The sequence below is a fragment of the Sylvia atricapilla genome, chromosome 3, assembly GCF_009819655.1.
Source record: "Sylvia atricapilla isolate bSylAtr1 chromosome 3, bSylAtr1.pri, whole genome shotgun sequence".
Lineage (NCBI taxonomy): Eukaryota > Metazoa > Chordata > Aves > Passeriformes > Sylviidae > Sylvia > Sylvia atricapilla.
The window spans coordinates 94,372,410-94,389,774 of record NC_089142.1 but is presented as its reverse complement, the minus strand read 5'-3'; the positions used below and the strand labels follow the sequence as shown (position 1 = coordinate 94,389,774).

The 17,365-nt window shown below is 43.5% G+C and overlaps 1 protein-coding gene across 1 annotated transcript in view; it reads right to left on the bottom strand.

The window, feature by feature from the left end:
• Window positions 1-17,365, bottom strand: part of TGFB2 (transforming growth factor beta 2) — a 57,203-nt gene that overhangs the window by 11,796 nt on the left and 28,042 nt on the right. The window contains exon 2 of the mRNA XM_066316213.1: window positions 8,315-8,478. Coding sequence (XP_066172310.1) covers window positions 8,315-8,478 — 164 coding nt within the window. The remainder of the gene's footprint in view (window positions 1-8,314; window positions 8,479-17,365) is intronic.

The window sequence follows — 17,365 nt, the reverse complement described above, 5'->3', positions numbered from 1 at the left end:
TGGCTATCAAAATCTCAGCTGCTTCTAAGCACAAGAGATCGGTTGTGTATTTTTTTTTTAAAAATGTCACCGTGAGTTTTCAAGCTCTTCTTGTAGCCACTCCCACAAAGGAGTAATGCAGACTCTGCCTTCAGTGCTGTAGAGTGAAAAGGGCTTTACAGGCCCCTTGCTTATCAATGAAGTCTTTCCATTACTTGCAATGGTCTCTGAATCAGGCTCAAACTGAGGGCAGAATCTTTAGAGACTAGTATATGAGATGCAGAATTCCTGCCAAAATACAAAGAAAGGTATGGAGTACTTGCCAAAGTTTGTAAAAAACCCATAGCTCTCTGATCCATCTGCTCAGAACTTGCCAGACACGTTCTTCATGCAAACTTGCAAATAAAAAGAACATATTGCACACATAACCCAACCTCTTTTATATCTGGATGGGCCACAGCTGCAGAAGGATTCTCTTACACTGTTGGCTGATGCTCACTTAAAGGTAAAAGAAGGTGAAGTGTGAGGAGGGTAAAGAGATGAGCCCTTAAGCAGGTCAGAAAGGGAGGGGAAGTCAAGTGTGTCATGCAATCACTGTGACTGACTCATTGCATCACCCTGCAGTGACAGAATGAGCTCTGGGAAGAGAATAGATCCTGGGAAGGGATTTCCTCTCCATTTGTTCCCCAAGCAGGGCCTTCCTGCTGATACTGAACATACATGTGCAGTGTAAGTTGGGGACAGAGCCCCGAGGCCCTCCAGCCTGATTTGTTTAAGCAGGCAGGAAGACTCTGCATTGTATAAGCAATAAACAAGAACGGAGGGTCTGGGGTCCTTCTCTTGGAAGATTCTGAAATATTGAGGGCAATTTCCTGCCATTTGGGAGATTTTAAGATAGGTCCAAAGAAAGATTTTATATAAAATGAAGCAAAACAAAAAAATCCCATAAACTTATCTAGCCTTTAGCTTTAACTTGCCAAAGGCACATTATGTTTTATTAAAATATCAACAAAGAGGAGCCAAAGTCAACAGAAACAGAGTGGGTTCTCTTGTCTTCTAGCCAAATCTCCCAGATCCTGCAGGGTACTCCTGTGTTCATCTCCCCTTTCTGCACAGGTTTAAGCCCTTTTCTCTTCCTTGGTCCTGTCTCTGACAGTCATATGTCATCTTCATGTGCATTTTACTACAACATTTTGGCATGCAGCTTTCTTGGCTAAATGAGTATTTGGACATAGTATTTCCTCCAAGATGTTGTCTTCTTCCACAAGCCCCTCCTCTTTCTTCTCTTCCTCTTGCCTGCCTTGTTCCCTGTAACTCACAGTTCTCCTTGTGGTTTTCTCTTCCCACCACCTACAGATTTGCACCTAAACCACTCCTATCCTCCTCCATTTTCTCCCACCATCTATTCTGCTTCACCCCAACAAAGCTTCACATTGTTTCCTACACCTCCCCAGAACAGGAACACCACCTTTCCCCCTCCAACAGGCTCTCTAGCACATGGCCATCAAGCCAACCTGATGCTCCTTAGCCCCGTGACTGCCACTCTGAGCTGCTTGGTTCAAACTTGCTCGTGCCCCAGCATAATGTAGGCTTGGCTACCCCAATAAATCCCAGCCCAAAGAGCAGGAACCCAAACCTAGCTGCTGTTTTCAGACCCATGGCCTGCACTCCCACGCCTCCATTAATGTACAGGCACCACAAATGGCAATCCAGCCATCCATGGCTCACATTTCTACACATGGCAGTGTCCAGATGGGAAGCACATGCTGGCCCTTGCCAGAAGCTGATGGAAATATTATACATTTCTTCAAGTTGCCTTCAGTAACTGCTGTATTCCTGGCAAGAGGCGGGTGCATCCAAGATATGCTCTCCAATTACAGTGAAGATGATGCAGCCATAAATCTCATGCTCACAGAGCATTGGCCAAAGGTACTCTAGACATGGTCTCCCATGCAGTGACATCTTTTTGTAGGACATAGAGTATTTGGGACCAGAAAAAGGGAATTCTGCAACAAGGAGAAAACAGCAATTCAACTGAAATATACTGCAAATTAACTTCCTCTGGTCCTGAGCTGCTGCTGGGGGAAAGAGAAGGAGTTTGGTAGGGTAGAAAGTTATTACACCCACGTTTTATATTGAGTTTGGCACTTCAAAGAACACTGTACATTTGCCATTCAACATAACCTCGTAACCTTTCAGAATGCAAGAGTCTGGTTTCAGGATAGCAATACATAAATTGTGAGATCCAAATGCACTACTTTATATTTGGATCACAGTGATGGCAGTCAATTAAAACCAAGTGCCCCAGATGATACCTGTAACAACAAATATCGTGCACTAGCTCACAGCCACAAATTCTGCTTCATGGTATTTTCTTCCATGGCATTAGAGACAGCACTTTTTGGCAAGGAAAGAGAACAAGGTCCCTCTGCTCCTGATTATATGGAGATCAGTCTGAAGGATCTCTGTTGCAGTAGTGTAAATTGCCTCAGATTTGCACCGTGGAGATTTGACCCAAATCTATGGTAGCTCACTCTAAACGTATTCCCCAACCGAATAAAAAGACAAAACACCATCTGAATTGAAAGTATTTGAAAATTTGACTGTGGCTTAAATTTAAACCTGACTCATAATGCGGTAATATGTTCCACCATTATGGAGGAGCATCTTCCTCCTCATACCTCCAAGGAGAGAGAGAGGCCCTGGAAGAAGTGGGGGTACCACCACCTGGAAGACAGACAGTTCTTCCTAGACCCCAAGCAAGATCCACGGGAGCTCTTGACATGGACTGGGCCCTCCACAACATAGAAAGATGGAAGGTCTGCTCCTGCTTGCTTCACATTTTTCCCTGCAACCTGATGTGTCCCCCCCAGCTTTAACCTGGCACTGTTCACTCACCCCAACCCCTGCTCTGATACCTCCTCTGGGACATCCCTCCCATCCACAGCCTCTCAGGTAATCCCAGCCACAGCAGCCTCAGATAAGGATGACAATAAAACACAGCACTTCAGCTGCACTTTTTGAGACACTTGATGATGTGTTAACAAAACATGGCACTGCTTCCACAGGAAGTAATTATTACTTGTTATTGTTTGACTGCCTGTACATAATAAAAATACCTTAAACCCAATACCACAGCACTCTCTGAAGGATGTCTTTTCACCCTGTAAGCATTTCCACTAGTTCTGATTTGCAGTGGTGCCTACTTGTTTTCTGGAATGCTTATTCATAAAAGACAAGGCTTTTTCTGAAGGGTGCAGAGACTTTATTCATAAATACAGAAGCACCTTAATAAAAGAAAGATGTGATGAAGTCTTCAAAGCAGGCAAGAAAACTGATGAACAAAGACATTCCCATAACAACTGAGCTTTATCTGATCAAATTCCAATAAAGCCTGCATTTGGCATAAATCTTTAAAAACATAGCAAGGGCCACTGGAGGATGCTAAAACTTGCTTATTTAATATTATTCCTCCTCCCTTCCCCAAAAGCACTTTATCCTCTTAATATTCTCTGAAGTCTTGGTGTGCGTTGGGAAGCGCACTGAGCGAGCACGGCGCGGTGGAAGGACGGGAGAAGGGCGCCCTGTCCGAGGTCACGCCGCTTCCTTCCTTCCCTTGGCTTTTCACTCTCCAACGTGCTGATGATCAGCAGTGTAACCATCAGATTAAGCCTCCCCTTTGTGCAGAAGAAACAACAGAAAAGGCAGTGCCTTTAAAAAAATTTAATTCTCTGCAGCTTCACTTAACCAGAGCCAAGAAGAGACAGAAGCTTTCATACCAGCCTTATAAAAGTAACTTAATTCCTACTTCTGTGAGTTTTATTATTTTCCATCCTAAGACTACTTAGTATGTGCACTGCACTTCCCATCTGCGCAGGAACACACAGATGTGACTGACTAATCCTTAAATACCGAGAGAAGTATTCTGGGTGAAAACAGACATTTTTTGCACACAAGGATTACTACTTGCCCATTGGCTTTGTGGATGCATCCAAGGGCACATCCATGAGAATTAATCTCTAGGATTCACTGCCTGGAGAAATCCAGATGGTAGAAAACCTGGCAAGCACATTCATAACTGCTCACTCCCAGCACAAATATGATGGGGTGCTCTCTGCTCCAGCTCAGCCTCTGAGGTGGGAACAGGGTCCTGCTGCTGGGCCAGGGGCCGGGAACAAGGGGCCACAGCCCTGGCTCACCATGCCAAGCAGCCCCAGACTGCCTTCCCGGAGTCAGTGCAAACAAGGGCTGCAGGAAAACACAAAGTCCCTTTCTGATGTGGTTTGGAAAAGGAAGCCAAGTACAGCCTGAGGAAAGCTTAGCTGAAAAGGTGCAGTTTTGCATTTCTTCTTTCATTTTAAGGGGTAGATCTGTAAGGTCAGAGGACCACACAAAGAAAGAATCAGGCAGAGAAACAAAATATTTATATTCAGCTTTCTTATTTTTTCAATTTACCCTGCACATCTGTCTCTAGCTGTTCCTAAAATAGTCCTTTAGAATAATGTTGCCCCTTCTGCATCAGTGGTATATATGGTACTACTAAACTGCCACTGGACTAAATCAGAAAGCCCCTGGAGGGCAATTAGAAGATGTGCACATTTTCAGGGTCTATCTCAGTTAACCACAAGAGAGCTCTGATTCCCCCTAGAAATCTTCTGCCCCTCTCCTCCTGCCTGACTGAGAAAGACAAGGGGACAAAGGAATAACCCTTCCTTGAAACTGCAGGTATGAGAAGAATTTCAAAAACCCTCATCAAGAAGAACACAACAAAGCAAAGCACTAGGCAACCTGAAACTTGGTTGGAGGAGAAAAAAAAACCCCTAATAATTAAATGCTGCTTATGCAAGATGAAAAACCACACTGTTCCTTCTGGGCACAACAGCCCTGGCAAGCCCAGCATGTATGTCACAAGACAGGAAGCAAAGCTCATGCACAGAAGAGGAGCGGCAGCTGCTCATGCCAACTCCACTGGCAATCTCCTCTTGCAAGGCTCACTCCCCATGCATGGCTTTTCATGCTGGAATCAGATATCTGACTAAGTCTTCAACCCTTACAGAAGATAGTTGCCACTTCCACTGAAATGAGGATCTTGCTCACTCTCCCCTTTTACCTCCCATGTTTGCACCAAGTTCACCACTAGACAACTCTACCTGCATTCTCAATACATTAATACACAGCTCTGAAGCTCCTCCTGCACCACCAAGGCACCAATTCCTCCTACCCATCCTCCTTCACCTTCATCTGCATAGATTTTCTTCTTTCTAATCTCTAGAATCCATACAGTAATTTTTGGAATGTTTTCTATAGCACTGTTATACAATACACCATAGAATATCTCAAGGCCCCCAAAAGCCTCTTGGGTCCCTTGTCTCCAATTTCTCCCTGCTTTTGCTTTTCTTGTTAAACACTGCATCCTAACCTCATGTGCTGTGATGGAGATCAGTTGCAGCAACATTTAGGGACTCACGTGCTCCTGGCAGATGAGCTCCTGGCAAGGAACCCAAGCAGTTCAGACTGCCCACCACAGAGCTCTAATACCCCCGTAACAGGGTATTGGGAAGAGCTGCACACAAGATTGCAAGAAATAAAAATGACCAAAGGGAAATTATCCAGAGACAGCTTGCTTCTCTACAAGCAAAGGAGCAAAGTGACATGCTTAAAATATGCCTGGCACAAACACACAGGGCATGCTGCCTTTGGCTTGCCTGTTACTTGGTGGAGAAAAGATCTAATCCCACAATAACCTGCACTCATTACTCACCTAACACTTCACTTAGTTTGCTCCACCCAGCCTAAAAAAGAAACCGCCTTACTCACCAACCATATATTTATCCAGGGACCCAAGTACCTGCCCTGGATGCAGGTGTCAGTCATTTCCATGGGCACAGGCTTGCTGGAGTCAGGCTCTTTCAAGTAAGCCCCAGCTGTTTCTCATCACAAGGCAAAATCCCAGCCAAGCAAAGGCCCTTTCTTCCGTACCTCTGCTGAACTCTTTGTGTCCCATGTTCCTCAAACACAGAAAGGCAATGAACTGAGCTCAGGTAACCACAGCTGTATTCTTTTCAGGTGGCTGACTAACAGCTCTCAAAAGTAGAACAACAGAAACCCCAGAGATGCCATCAACTCCTTTTAGGATGTCTGAACGGTGAGGTCAAGCCAGAATATACAATTGTTTCAGCAGGCTGCTGTGGCAGCATCACTGGGACTTCACAGTGTATTTCTTTGGGATGGCTGTTCTATACAGGCAACACCAATGGCTCTCAATAGATGTTCTTAGCTTTCCCTTTCAACAAATAACACATTATTTGCTCAACTTTTCTGCCATCCTGTTCTTGAAAAGGATGGCAGTCAGGTCGCAGTCCCCAGTGACCACCTGTGGACCTGAACCACATCCAAATGGGAATTAAGCTTTTCCTACATTTAAACAACATAAACAACATCTAAACATACCAATGTACTTTTCCTGCTGTCATCCTCCACGACTGGCCTTTACTATCACTTCAACAAGCCTGTGAACCCAAACTGCCCCCTCTCTCTGCTTCAAGTTTGGCTTCCACTTGACCAGACAAAGAAGGAAAAGGTGAACATTCAAAGTGACAGAGAAGACTCAAATTTGCATCCACTGGATCCGAGCTGGACTTTACAGTGCTGCAAGCCCAGGACAGTGCCTAGGCACTGCTAATGCAGGCAGCAAGAACAAAGCTAAAAAGGGTCTCCATACACTTCTACAAGGTGATATCCTACGGGGTTCCCCAGGGAAAGAGCATCCTATCCATCAGGGTTTTCAGCAGCACATGTCACAGGTTCACTTGTGGAACAACCCTGAGTTTTACTCAGCATAAAACTTCTGTGAGATGGGCCCTTTTAGTTGCTGTGTTTCTCAGTGAGAAGAACTATGCCTTAGATGAAATATGCCCTAGACAGTATTTGCACAAATGCACAGACTCTATGTTAAATGAGGTTAAAGGCTCTAAAGTCCTTAAAGATTAAATGACATAAATCTTGTCAACACTCAAGAGTGAAAGAGTCATAGGTGTTTTCTTACTCCACAAACCCTGAATTGTCTACTCCCTGGCCTCAACCCCTAGACTACTATACAGAAGCCAGGTTTGAAACTCCTAAGTTTTGCAACTTAGTTTTAATTCCATTTCTACAAGAAAGGTTTAAAAAGCTTCTCCAGAACACAGGCCAGAGAGAGGAATTTGACCTCTATATAAACTACAGCTCAGGTCAGTTGTTGGGAGACAGAGATCCTGGGAATAATGTTTTTGATGTCTTGTTCTCTCACTTTTTTTAATACGCTGTGAAACACAAAATCACACCATCACTAGGGTTGGAAAAGACCTCCAAGATGATCACAGAGTCCAGCCTTTGACCAAACATCACCATGTCAACTGGACCATGGCATTAAGTGTGCCATGTCCAGTCATTTCTTGAACTCTTCCAGGGATGGTGACTCCACCACCTCCCTGTGCAGCCTGTTCCAATACTTGACAACCCTTCCAGTGAAGGGATTTTTCCTGATGTCCAGCCCCAACCTCCTGTGCTGAAGCTCGAGACCGTTTCCTCTTGTCCTGTTGCTGGCTGCACAGGAGAAGCCAAGTCCCACCTGGCTGCACCCTCCTTTCAGGGAGTTGTACAGTGATAAGGTCACCCCTGAGCCTCCTTTTCTCCAGGCTAAACTCCCCTAGATCCCTCAGCCATTCCTCATAGGACTCCCTCTCTAAAGCCTTGCCCAACTTTGTTACCCTTCTCTGCGTATGTTCCAGCACCACAATGTCCTTCTTGCAGTGAGGGGCCCAAAACTGGACATAGGATTTGAGTTGTGACCTCATCAGGGCTGAGTAGAGAGGGAAATAAAGAGGGAATAGAGAGAGTCCCGGTGCTGCTGGCCACCCTATTGCTGATACAAGCCAGGATGTCACTGGCCCTCTGGGCCACCTACGCACACTGCTGGCTCAAAACTCTGGAGTCCTGAGGCTCAACTGCTAGAAAAAATTTGCACATTTCAGCTTCATAGGATTTCGAGTGAAGTGCTGTTTAGGGAAGACACTAAGAGGCTGCTTGGAGAGAGGGGAAATAATGAGATGTCATTGGCCCTCTGGGCCACCTGGGCATACTGCTGGCTCAACACTCTGGAGTTCTGCTAGAAAAAATTTTCCCATTTCAGCTTTGTAGTATTTTGAGTGAAGTCCTTTCTGGGACACTGACTAAGAGGCTGCTTTGGAGAGAGAACAAACCGTGAGGAGCTGCTCCTGCTCACGGTTTGTTCTGCCTGCTGGGTGGGTTTGCAGCAGCCAGGTGGGGAGCTGAGGCGTGTGAGGAGCCTCCATACCTGGTAGAGCTCTATCCGCTGCTCAGAGACGCGGGCCTTGGTGTTCTGCAGGCGGAAGACCCTGAACTCAGCCTTTACCAGGTTGGAGGCGTTCTTCTCCATGGCCGAGACGTCGAAGCGGACAATCCGGAAGTAAAGGCTGTAATAGTTCGGCGGGATGGCGTCTGCAACAAAGCAGTGGGATTTCATTACCCTTCTCGAAGATAAAAACATGCTGCTCCTTCAAGCATCTTAATACAAGACAGCCTTAGTCAGGGAAACACTGAAGCACGGCTCAGCTTCCAATGCTCAATTACGTACTATTAACAATTTAATAGAAATTAAGAAAATCTACCCCACGTGTTTTTTATAAGACTGCCATATTAGCAGAGATTAACAACTACTTTCAACTCTATCTCAGGTCATGCATTTAAACCTCCCCTCTTTCAACCTACTGGTGGAAAATCCTGAATACTTATGAACTGAGGAAAAAAACACAGCAGTTGGTACATGGTAAATGCCTTCAGGCTTACAGAGAGTTCACAGGGATCTGCTAAGACAACAAATAACAGCAGCTCATCTGATCTATACATTCTCTGAAACCCACTTCCCCCTAGAATATGGGGCACGAATTAGCCAGCCCCAGATTTTATTCCACACCTAGTTATTAAAGGATATTTTTGGAACAAAATAGTCATTCTGATTATAGTAATGAGGGCTGAAAGAGAAGAGGAAGGAAAAACAAAGAGGAAAGGCAAGCAAACAGTAGACACTATAAACAGGATTACATGAATTTTGACCACTTGGAAGCAGTAAAAGCTATAAACATAACCACTCCTTACTATATATTGGGGAAAAGCAGAAAAAAAAAAAAACCACCTCAGAAAAACGGCCTCCAATCTTCAACAGCAGCATTAGACATCTCAATTCATGTTTCAAAACAATGTTTCTCCTTCCCAGTGGTAAAGCCTGACTAAGGGTAAGCAGTAAGGCAGTTTTGCACAAATCAGGTAACCCTAAGCAGGTTCAGTCATCATCTGAGGCACTTCCACACTGTCCAGAGCAGCAGCATCAAGAGAAATTTGCCTGCAGCAGTCCTGCCTGACACCCAAACTCCTCAGAGAGGAGACAGGGGAAGAGAGTAGAAGGAGATAAGCTCACACTCCTCAGAGAGGAGATGAAATTACTTCAAGAGTTGAAAATCTCTGTTCAAATGGAGAGAACAGTTTCCTTCTTCTCTTACAGTGTGAAAACTGAAATGAATAAATTGAAAAAAAGAAAAATTGTACTTGGGGGCTGGGGAGGCATTTTCAGCTGAGGAAGCACAGGTGTTCTCTCAGTTACACATTTAATAGCTCACTTGTTGTAGCTCTTTGAGTAAGTTCAAGCTGACTACTTCATAAATGTAGCTATGAGAAAATCTTTGATGATGAAGAAATAATCTCAGCCTTAACTGTAGATGCATTGTAAGTGAGAGATGATGAGTTCTCAAAACACTTCAAACAATCCTCCGACAGAGTATTTCCCAAAGCAGATGCTCGGTATGATCAAACAGGTACAACTATGAACAGGAAGCCCCAGACTTCCTTATGATTCCATTTAATTAAAAAAACCGACAAAAAAAAAAAAAAAAAAAAAAAAAAAAAAAAGAAAAAAAAGTTCTCAGATTTTCACATCTGCAATGCTTGAAAATAACCCCCCAGGCATCATAATCACTGTTCTTGGCTACCATGCTTATTGACAGGAAACTGCTACAATCTCACAGTGAGAACTCAAAGGCAAACAGATGCAAATTACTCCTACACCAAAGCTGCTCCTCTCTCCCATCAGCAACACATCAGAGCTAGAGTCTCTCAAAATACCAAGGGAAGGGCTTCTGAGAAACACTGAACTGCATGCAACTCTGATCTTGATACATTTTGCAAATTCTTGTAAAAGCTGCTGGGTTCAGAGATTACATCCGCCTTTAAGAGAGAAATAGTATCTTCAGTTTATTTTTCCTGCTGTAGGAAACTCCGAGACTGCTACTTGTTCTTCAGCCAAACCTAATCCTACTAGGAATATAATTTGGCATAATAATATGTATATATAAGATTGATGCTTCCAGGATGAGTTGTAAGTTGTCCTTCCCTGTCATTTGTTTGAGGCATCAACCTACCATTTTGTTCACTGTGGACAAGCCAAACTAGCAGCCATTCACTTGCCTTGGCACAGACAAACCCTGTCCATCTTGACTTTATTTTAGATTGAAAAGCCGTATTTAACTGTCAGTTTGGTTTATATTTAGCTTCTTATTCCTAGAACTTTCTTGTGCTATCTTTGTAGGCCTTCTTTCCAGTTTCTTTGTTTTAGATACTGTATATTACAAATCTCTGAATATGTATCTTGAGTGGATATTCCTGAGCCATTCCTGCCTTTACATTTTTTCTCTCTTTCATATGCAAGGAAGACAGAGAATAAGCACTCTTTCAGTGTGCCTGTTTTTGTGTTTGCATATGTGCATTTGTACACTGCAAGCAAGTATTTACGTTCCACTGGAAGGCAGGCATGGGACACACTCTATGAATGAGCAGGAGTCTTACAGAAGTTTCTTCTCTCTTGTAAGACAGTTTTACATCTTTATATGCAAAACCTCACGTAAGAAATTTGATTTCTTTATCCTTCATCTACAGGAAGCCAATTGAGGAAAAGGTATTATTCATGGACAGATGAAAAAAAGAAGGAATAGCTGACTGCACAACTGGGGTTTATGTGAAAATTAATCAATGTGAAGAGTGAGAAATGAGACTTGCAACTCTCTTTAAAGGAACAGTAAGAACCCTATGGAGTCTACAAGGTTTTGGATTAGTCTTTAAGTGATATCAGATGCTGCAATTTATCTCTCTTTGTGACTCCACCTTAACCTGGCAGTTGTATCAACTCGGATTCATTTGGATACCTCTGCACTCCCCTTTGGTTTTCACCCCATGACTCCAGTAGACACCAGGATGACTATAACCAAGCTAGTCTGCAAACACAGTTCCCCTGCTGCAGACTGAACTCCTGAAGTATTCTTTGAACTATTATCATTAATGAGTGGAATTATATCAGTATGTTTCCCGTAGCTAGGAAAACACAGGTTTCTTTTGTTTTGGTGGGAGACAGAATAGTCAACGCAATGAAAGGTTCCATTTTTATAATTTTTAAATTACTCAATAAATCAACCCTCAAAAAAACCCTAAAGACTTCCAGCTGTAATAATCACTATCACAATCATCACAGTTGAGATGAACTGTGCAACATACTTGGGGAAGGTGAAGGCACCATCCATCCCTTTAGGCTGTTAGACATCAAGCATCACAATTTTACTCTTTTTCTGTTTTGCCCTTCTTTTTTTTTCCATGTCTTGAACAAGCTGAAACCTCATCAGCTGCTTTATATGGGACAGCCCAAACTTCCAGGTGAAAATGTTCTCTGGTGTGTGAGCGATTAAGTGCATAAGGACACTGCCTTCTGTGCCTCCTACTGACTTTGTTCAGTGTCCAGCATCCTCCAGGTTTCTGCGCCAGCCACCTGGCCACAAAGCTGCCCTGCTCTGACAAAGCAGAAAAGCACCATTGGGAGGGCTGCAGGAGACCCATCCCAACTTAGTCCTCACTATTGCTCCAGGCTGGAACGCTGTCAATGGGGGAGACTGAACACACTTTGATCAACCATCTAAAACAGCACACAGCCGCCCAGGAGTGCCTGAGAGCACAGCAAGGTTTAGTCAAGCACTCTGAAACTGACTGCAGGGCTAGGAAGTTTGTTTCATGCTGGAGATATTCCCCAAATCAGGAATAACCCACAGAAAAGGATGACACTTCTGCCTTGCGCAGTTGAGCTTGATGAACTAAGCCCTGCATTTCCACAGCTTTCCTCACAAGTACTGCATGTACTGACATTTCAGCAGAAACAAAACACTCTGTTTGACACAGCTCTTCTGAGAGTTGAGTTTTCGTTCTGGCGAGGAAAAAGACCTAAATTCAATTGTATCCAAATGAGCCCTTTTTTTCCCCCTCTGAATTTTCATTTTTTGGTATTGAAACAAAAAGAAATCAATTACATGCACAGCCCAAGTTAGGAAATGTAAACAACTTTTCTTTTCTCATTGGAAGAGGCCAGACAGGCCGCCTTCACACATACACCCACACTGGAAAGGCTGAGAGCTTCAATCTAATCCTTCCATCAAGGGCTTGTAATAAATGCTTCAAAGATTTATTTTTATTCCCTTTTGTGTTTATTAAACTTTGGAGGGTTTCTTTTCCTTTTTCTTTTCCTTTTTCTTTTCTTTCTGGTGCTTTGCCCATTCTTTATTATGGCAGCTACAAAACACGGAGTGCCCTTTCCTTCTCGCTCTCTTTTTTTTCCCCTCCTCATCTTTCTAACTGCACTACATGAATGACCGTGTAGTAGGCTTTGAAGCAGCACATGCAAATATTTATAAGAGTAGCTTGATTGTTATTAAATGCAGTTGTTATGCTTTCCACGCTCTGGCAAGCTTCCCTAACCTCTTTAACTATTAGGACCATTTATGCTGTTTAGATTTCAGCTCACTGATAGCAAATTCTATGGGTTTTTTTCCTAACAAGCAGCATAACATGACATCGTTTCTCCCTCTGTGTGAATTTCTCTCCCTGCTCAGCTTTGGGGTCCCTGCCAGGAGCTGGGTCAGGCTGCCTCCAAAGACATGCAGACACGGTAAGTGAAGCAGCATGCGCTGGAAGGATGAACATCTTGTCAGCTGTGACAGCACATCTTTCCAGCAGGATCCCATCCTTCCTGTCAGGCACACTTGGGTCACAAATCCTCTTCTCTTTTCCAGGGAAAAGTCTCTCCAAGAAATTAGAAGCTTGTTTAATGCATCTGGGCTCCCAAAGCCCATAATAATCACTCTCCTCACCCCTCCTGACCCTGATGTGACTGCAAAACCCTGCTGGAAACTGCCTCTCTGCAATCAAAGGGGATCAAATAATGGAAATCACAGGTCACATCCAGGAATTGGGACTGGCCCTCAAGGGTAAATCAGTCATACATCACCTTCCCATGAGCTCTGAAACTCTGTCCCACTATGACATTAAGCTGTGAGCACATCCACTGTGCCATTTCTCCTCAGGCATCGCTTCCAGGCTCTTGCAGCATGGCTTCAAAGTCAAACAGTACTAAAGCAATGTAAGAGACTTACTCTAATATCCCAGTTTTTATCGACAAAGTTGCCTCTGAGGTATTACCTTTATCTGTCATCAACCAATTGCTACTGAGGAGGGACTGTGTGTTGAAATTCTGAAAAAACCCACTGGGAACACAGCAGGATGAAAAAGAATAACTACCTAATTATCAGATTTTGTGACCTATTTTTCACTGTTGAAACACTTGCCATTCCTCTTCTGAAACACATTTAAGATCTATGACAATATATGAAAAGTAAACAACACCAGGACACTCCAGATTGAAAAACAGGCACAGTGAGGTAAAGAGGAAATTTTCAGAGGACACATTTATGAAATTATGTGTTCCTTGCTTAAAATCTGACAAGGGCCTTCTGGTTCTGCTGCTACTTCCTCATTGCTTCACCAAGACTGAATCAAAGATGACTAGCCAAAGCAATGACTTCAACAGCAAACAGATCTGGTAGTCAGGTTTCCAGTTACCCAAATAATTCGTTCCCTCAAGGTACTCCTATTGCTCTGGAGTTTGATGGACTCTGGCAACACTTTTACACAATTGTCTTTTGTACTTTCAAATTCTGTAATGGTGAAAAACATCCTGCAGTCATCTTTGGGTCAAAATGCAAGTGGCACAGTAAGGATTCTGCGACATTGTAATTATCTCCTGGAGAATCACAGCTTTGGATTAACTTTAGGTTTGAAGTTCTCACAAAGACAAGCAGCAAAATAAACTCATGTAATTGCTAGTGGTGTAGCAAAGCTGCTGCATAGGATTCTCGTACAAAACAGGTTCAAGTCCTGGCTTTTTGGGTGACCATGAAGATGCAAAGAGAAGGGCATCTTATTACATGCTCCCTTAATTTCTTCACTTCATCCCTATTAGCACATTTGAGCTGGATGTGAGTCTCATAGTGGACAACAAACCTTGCCTAGAAAAGCTACCATTGCTGTTTTAGGGCTGTAACAATTCAACACATCTTAATCCTTTGTTGTTGTTGTTGTTGTTTGTTTGTTTTTGTAGTTGTTCTCCCTGGGCTGGGTCACATCACGTTGCAAGTAACTTCAACTGTGTTTAAATGCTGCAGCTGAAACTGGATGCTGCTGGATGTTCACTTGGTATGCAGACCATTGTAAGAAGCGCTGTAATTTTGCTGTATCACTGAATTGCCTGATTTAAGTGAATCTTATCAGCCAGAAAGCCCTCATTTAGATCCTTTGTTCCACTGGACCATCTCTCTCTGCCACACTTCCACAATTATTTTCAAGCTACTAGACTTCGTACACTCAGTCCAGAAGAGCATCTAGCATTAAAAAAATGCAAACTACTCACATCAGCCAGAAAGAAGCAAAATATCTATCCTGAGCAATCAGTGATGGATTCTTCTCTGCTCTCTCTCTCTTACGGGTTACATAAAGAAATTAAAAAAACAGGCCAAAATCACATACATTTGTTTACCTCCTATGAGGTAAAACACTGAGAGTCTGGGCTACAGCAGATGCCCTGAATGGACCCCTTCTGAAAAAGGTTCCCTGCTATTCCATCACTCAAAAGGCAAAGGAGAGTCAAATTTAATACCAAAGAGAAAACCTGCCAGGAGCATTCTGCTTTATCTGAGAGGACCAAAAGCATCAAAGTCTCCAGGATCCTGTGAATGACAGGGAGGCACTGCTGCCTTTCACACTCCTGCTGCAAGGGGATGGAGAGTTCAGGTGGGTGCAGGCTACCACAGGAAAAAAAATCCTGTCCCCCACCACTGCTCACTGCAAGGAAGATTAGAAAATCTGAATGTGTTTCAGCAGTGGGAGAAAAATACTTAAGGAATACATATACAGTCCTTCCAGACAAGCTACACAATTTACTTCGGAGGAAATCAGTAGTTTGTGTGGGATGTCTGGAGCAAAAAAGGTGACACCTGTGGAACACACAGAAAGACACCTGGAATGAAGGACTCCAGACTGCATGTAGGAGTTTACATATTCAGATGTATGGTAAGGGAAACCAGCACAGAGATTGCAAAAACTTGTAACCACTTTACCACCACAGAGCAGTCCTGAGGCAAGTAGGAGACACAATCCTGGTCCTTTACAAAGTCTCCTGTTCTGAGAGTGTGTTCTGTTGAGTGAATTCCTTTAGGAAAGTGCACTTTTCTTATGCACCTCTGAAGAAAGCAAAGGCTGTCCAGAAGACCACCTCTGCTATAGAACAAAACTCTCTGAGTATTAACTTCTAGAAGAATCTGAATAAACACTGAGCCTCTCAGATCAACCGCCTGGATCCAAACTTCTGAAGCTGGAGGAGAATCAAAAGGTTGCTGAAATCACTGAAACCTCTGGTTAAGATGAAAGGGGAAACTCTCCAGTCCCTTTCAGGAACACAAAACCAGAACTCCAACTCAGGCATACTTGGTGTGACCACTCCCAGATACTCCTATTTCTTAAAAGGGAGCATGGAATCCCTCCTAAGGGACAGACCCTCTGGAGACAAAGTAGCACACAGTACTGCTCCATGCCTGATATTTCTTTTCCCTATTTGCAAAAGCTGGAGCAGATGGAAACAGATAAACCAGCACCTCACACGACAACACCTGCAGGATGCTCAACTGGTCCTTTCTGCCCCTGCCTTTATGACTGCTTGAATGTGAAATTTCCTCAAGAGAAATTCCACCCTGTGAACTCACCAGACCCTCCTCTCTCTGCCTGCCTTCAAAGCTTTCCAGGCTGTTGGCTTGTTTTCCCTTGTCCATGCTGAAACACAGCGGGGCTGGGTAATGTGAACGACAATGACACATCACATTAGAGCTGCTCCCAGGTCTCAATTTTGAGCCATTTGAGCAATGCTTAATCATGGTAACTTAATTACTTGGGATTATTCTGGAGAGCAGCAAATGCTGAGTTTTCCATTCCAGACCATCTTTCATATATATATATATATAAATCTCCAGGCATTTTAGGAAGTCTGAAAGGTCTGACCTCAATTCTCTTCTTAAAGTCCTCTTTACACATCACCTGTCATGTAAAGTAGCCAGAGAGGGAATGTAAACACAAACTCCACTGCTATCTTTGTTTCTCAACAAAGAAGTCTTAATCTTGTGGCAGGTGAAAAGATATGGGGTAAAGGTACAGCACAACCACTGACTCCGTCACACATAAACCTCCTCTAATCTCACTGCTGTGTATGCAACACTGCAATTTTAAGAGTGAGAGAGAAAAACATATTTTCAGATGTGTCTCTCACTCCTGCACTGGATGCCAGCACAGCAAGCCCATCACCATGCACTCCCAAGAGAAGCTGATGGTTTTCTGCAGGCAAGGTGCATGACAAGCTAACAGGAAAGCTGCTGTGTCTGTCAACTACTTATAAGGATGCCAAAGTCTCTCCAAAACCTGAGAAATGTTTTGGTCCCACTGAAGTCACTGACCAAACATTCCCAACACTTCCAAAAGGGCCAGGAATTTACCCCACAACTGCAAGCACAGAGACGATTTTCAGCACAAGGAAACTGTCTCCAGCCTCTCTGAATCTATCTGCCAGCAAAAGGCCTTTCAGCTTTCAGCAGTTATTTTGTGAACATTCAGAGAAGAAGAACTCCTTTCAAATCCCCATCAGGATCCTTTGAATGAAATCCCAGGTTATCATGTATCACCACTGAAATCAAATATGTAAATAGATGTGTGTTGTGTTTGGAAACGTCTCAGGTATGTACTTCGCTATTCTACTTACACAGGAATGTAAGAAAAATACTCCTAGTGTCTTTCATCTCTCTCCATGAAAGGCTGCTCCTCTTTCAGCTAAGAATCATAAGGAAGAATTGCAAGTACAGTTGCCTATCTCATCTTAAGAAAAGGTGGGGCAAAAAGAAAAAGCTCACCAGGGAACACAAACCTT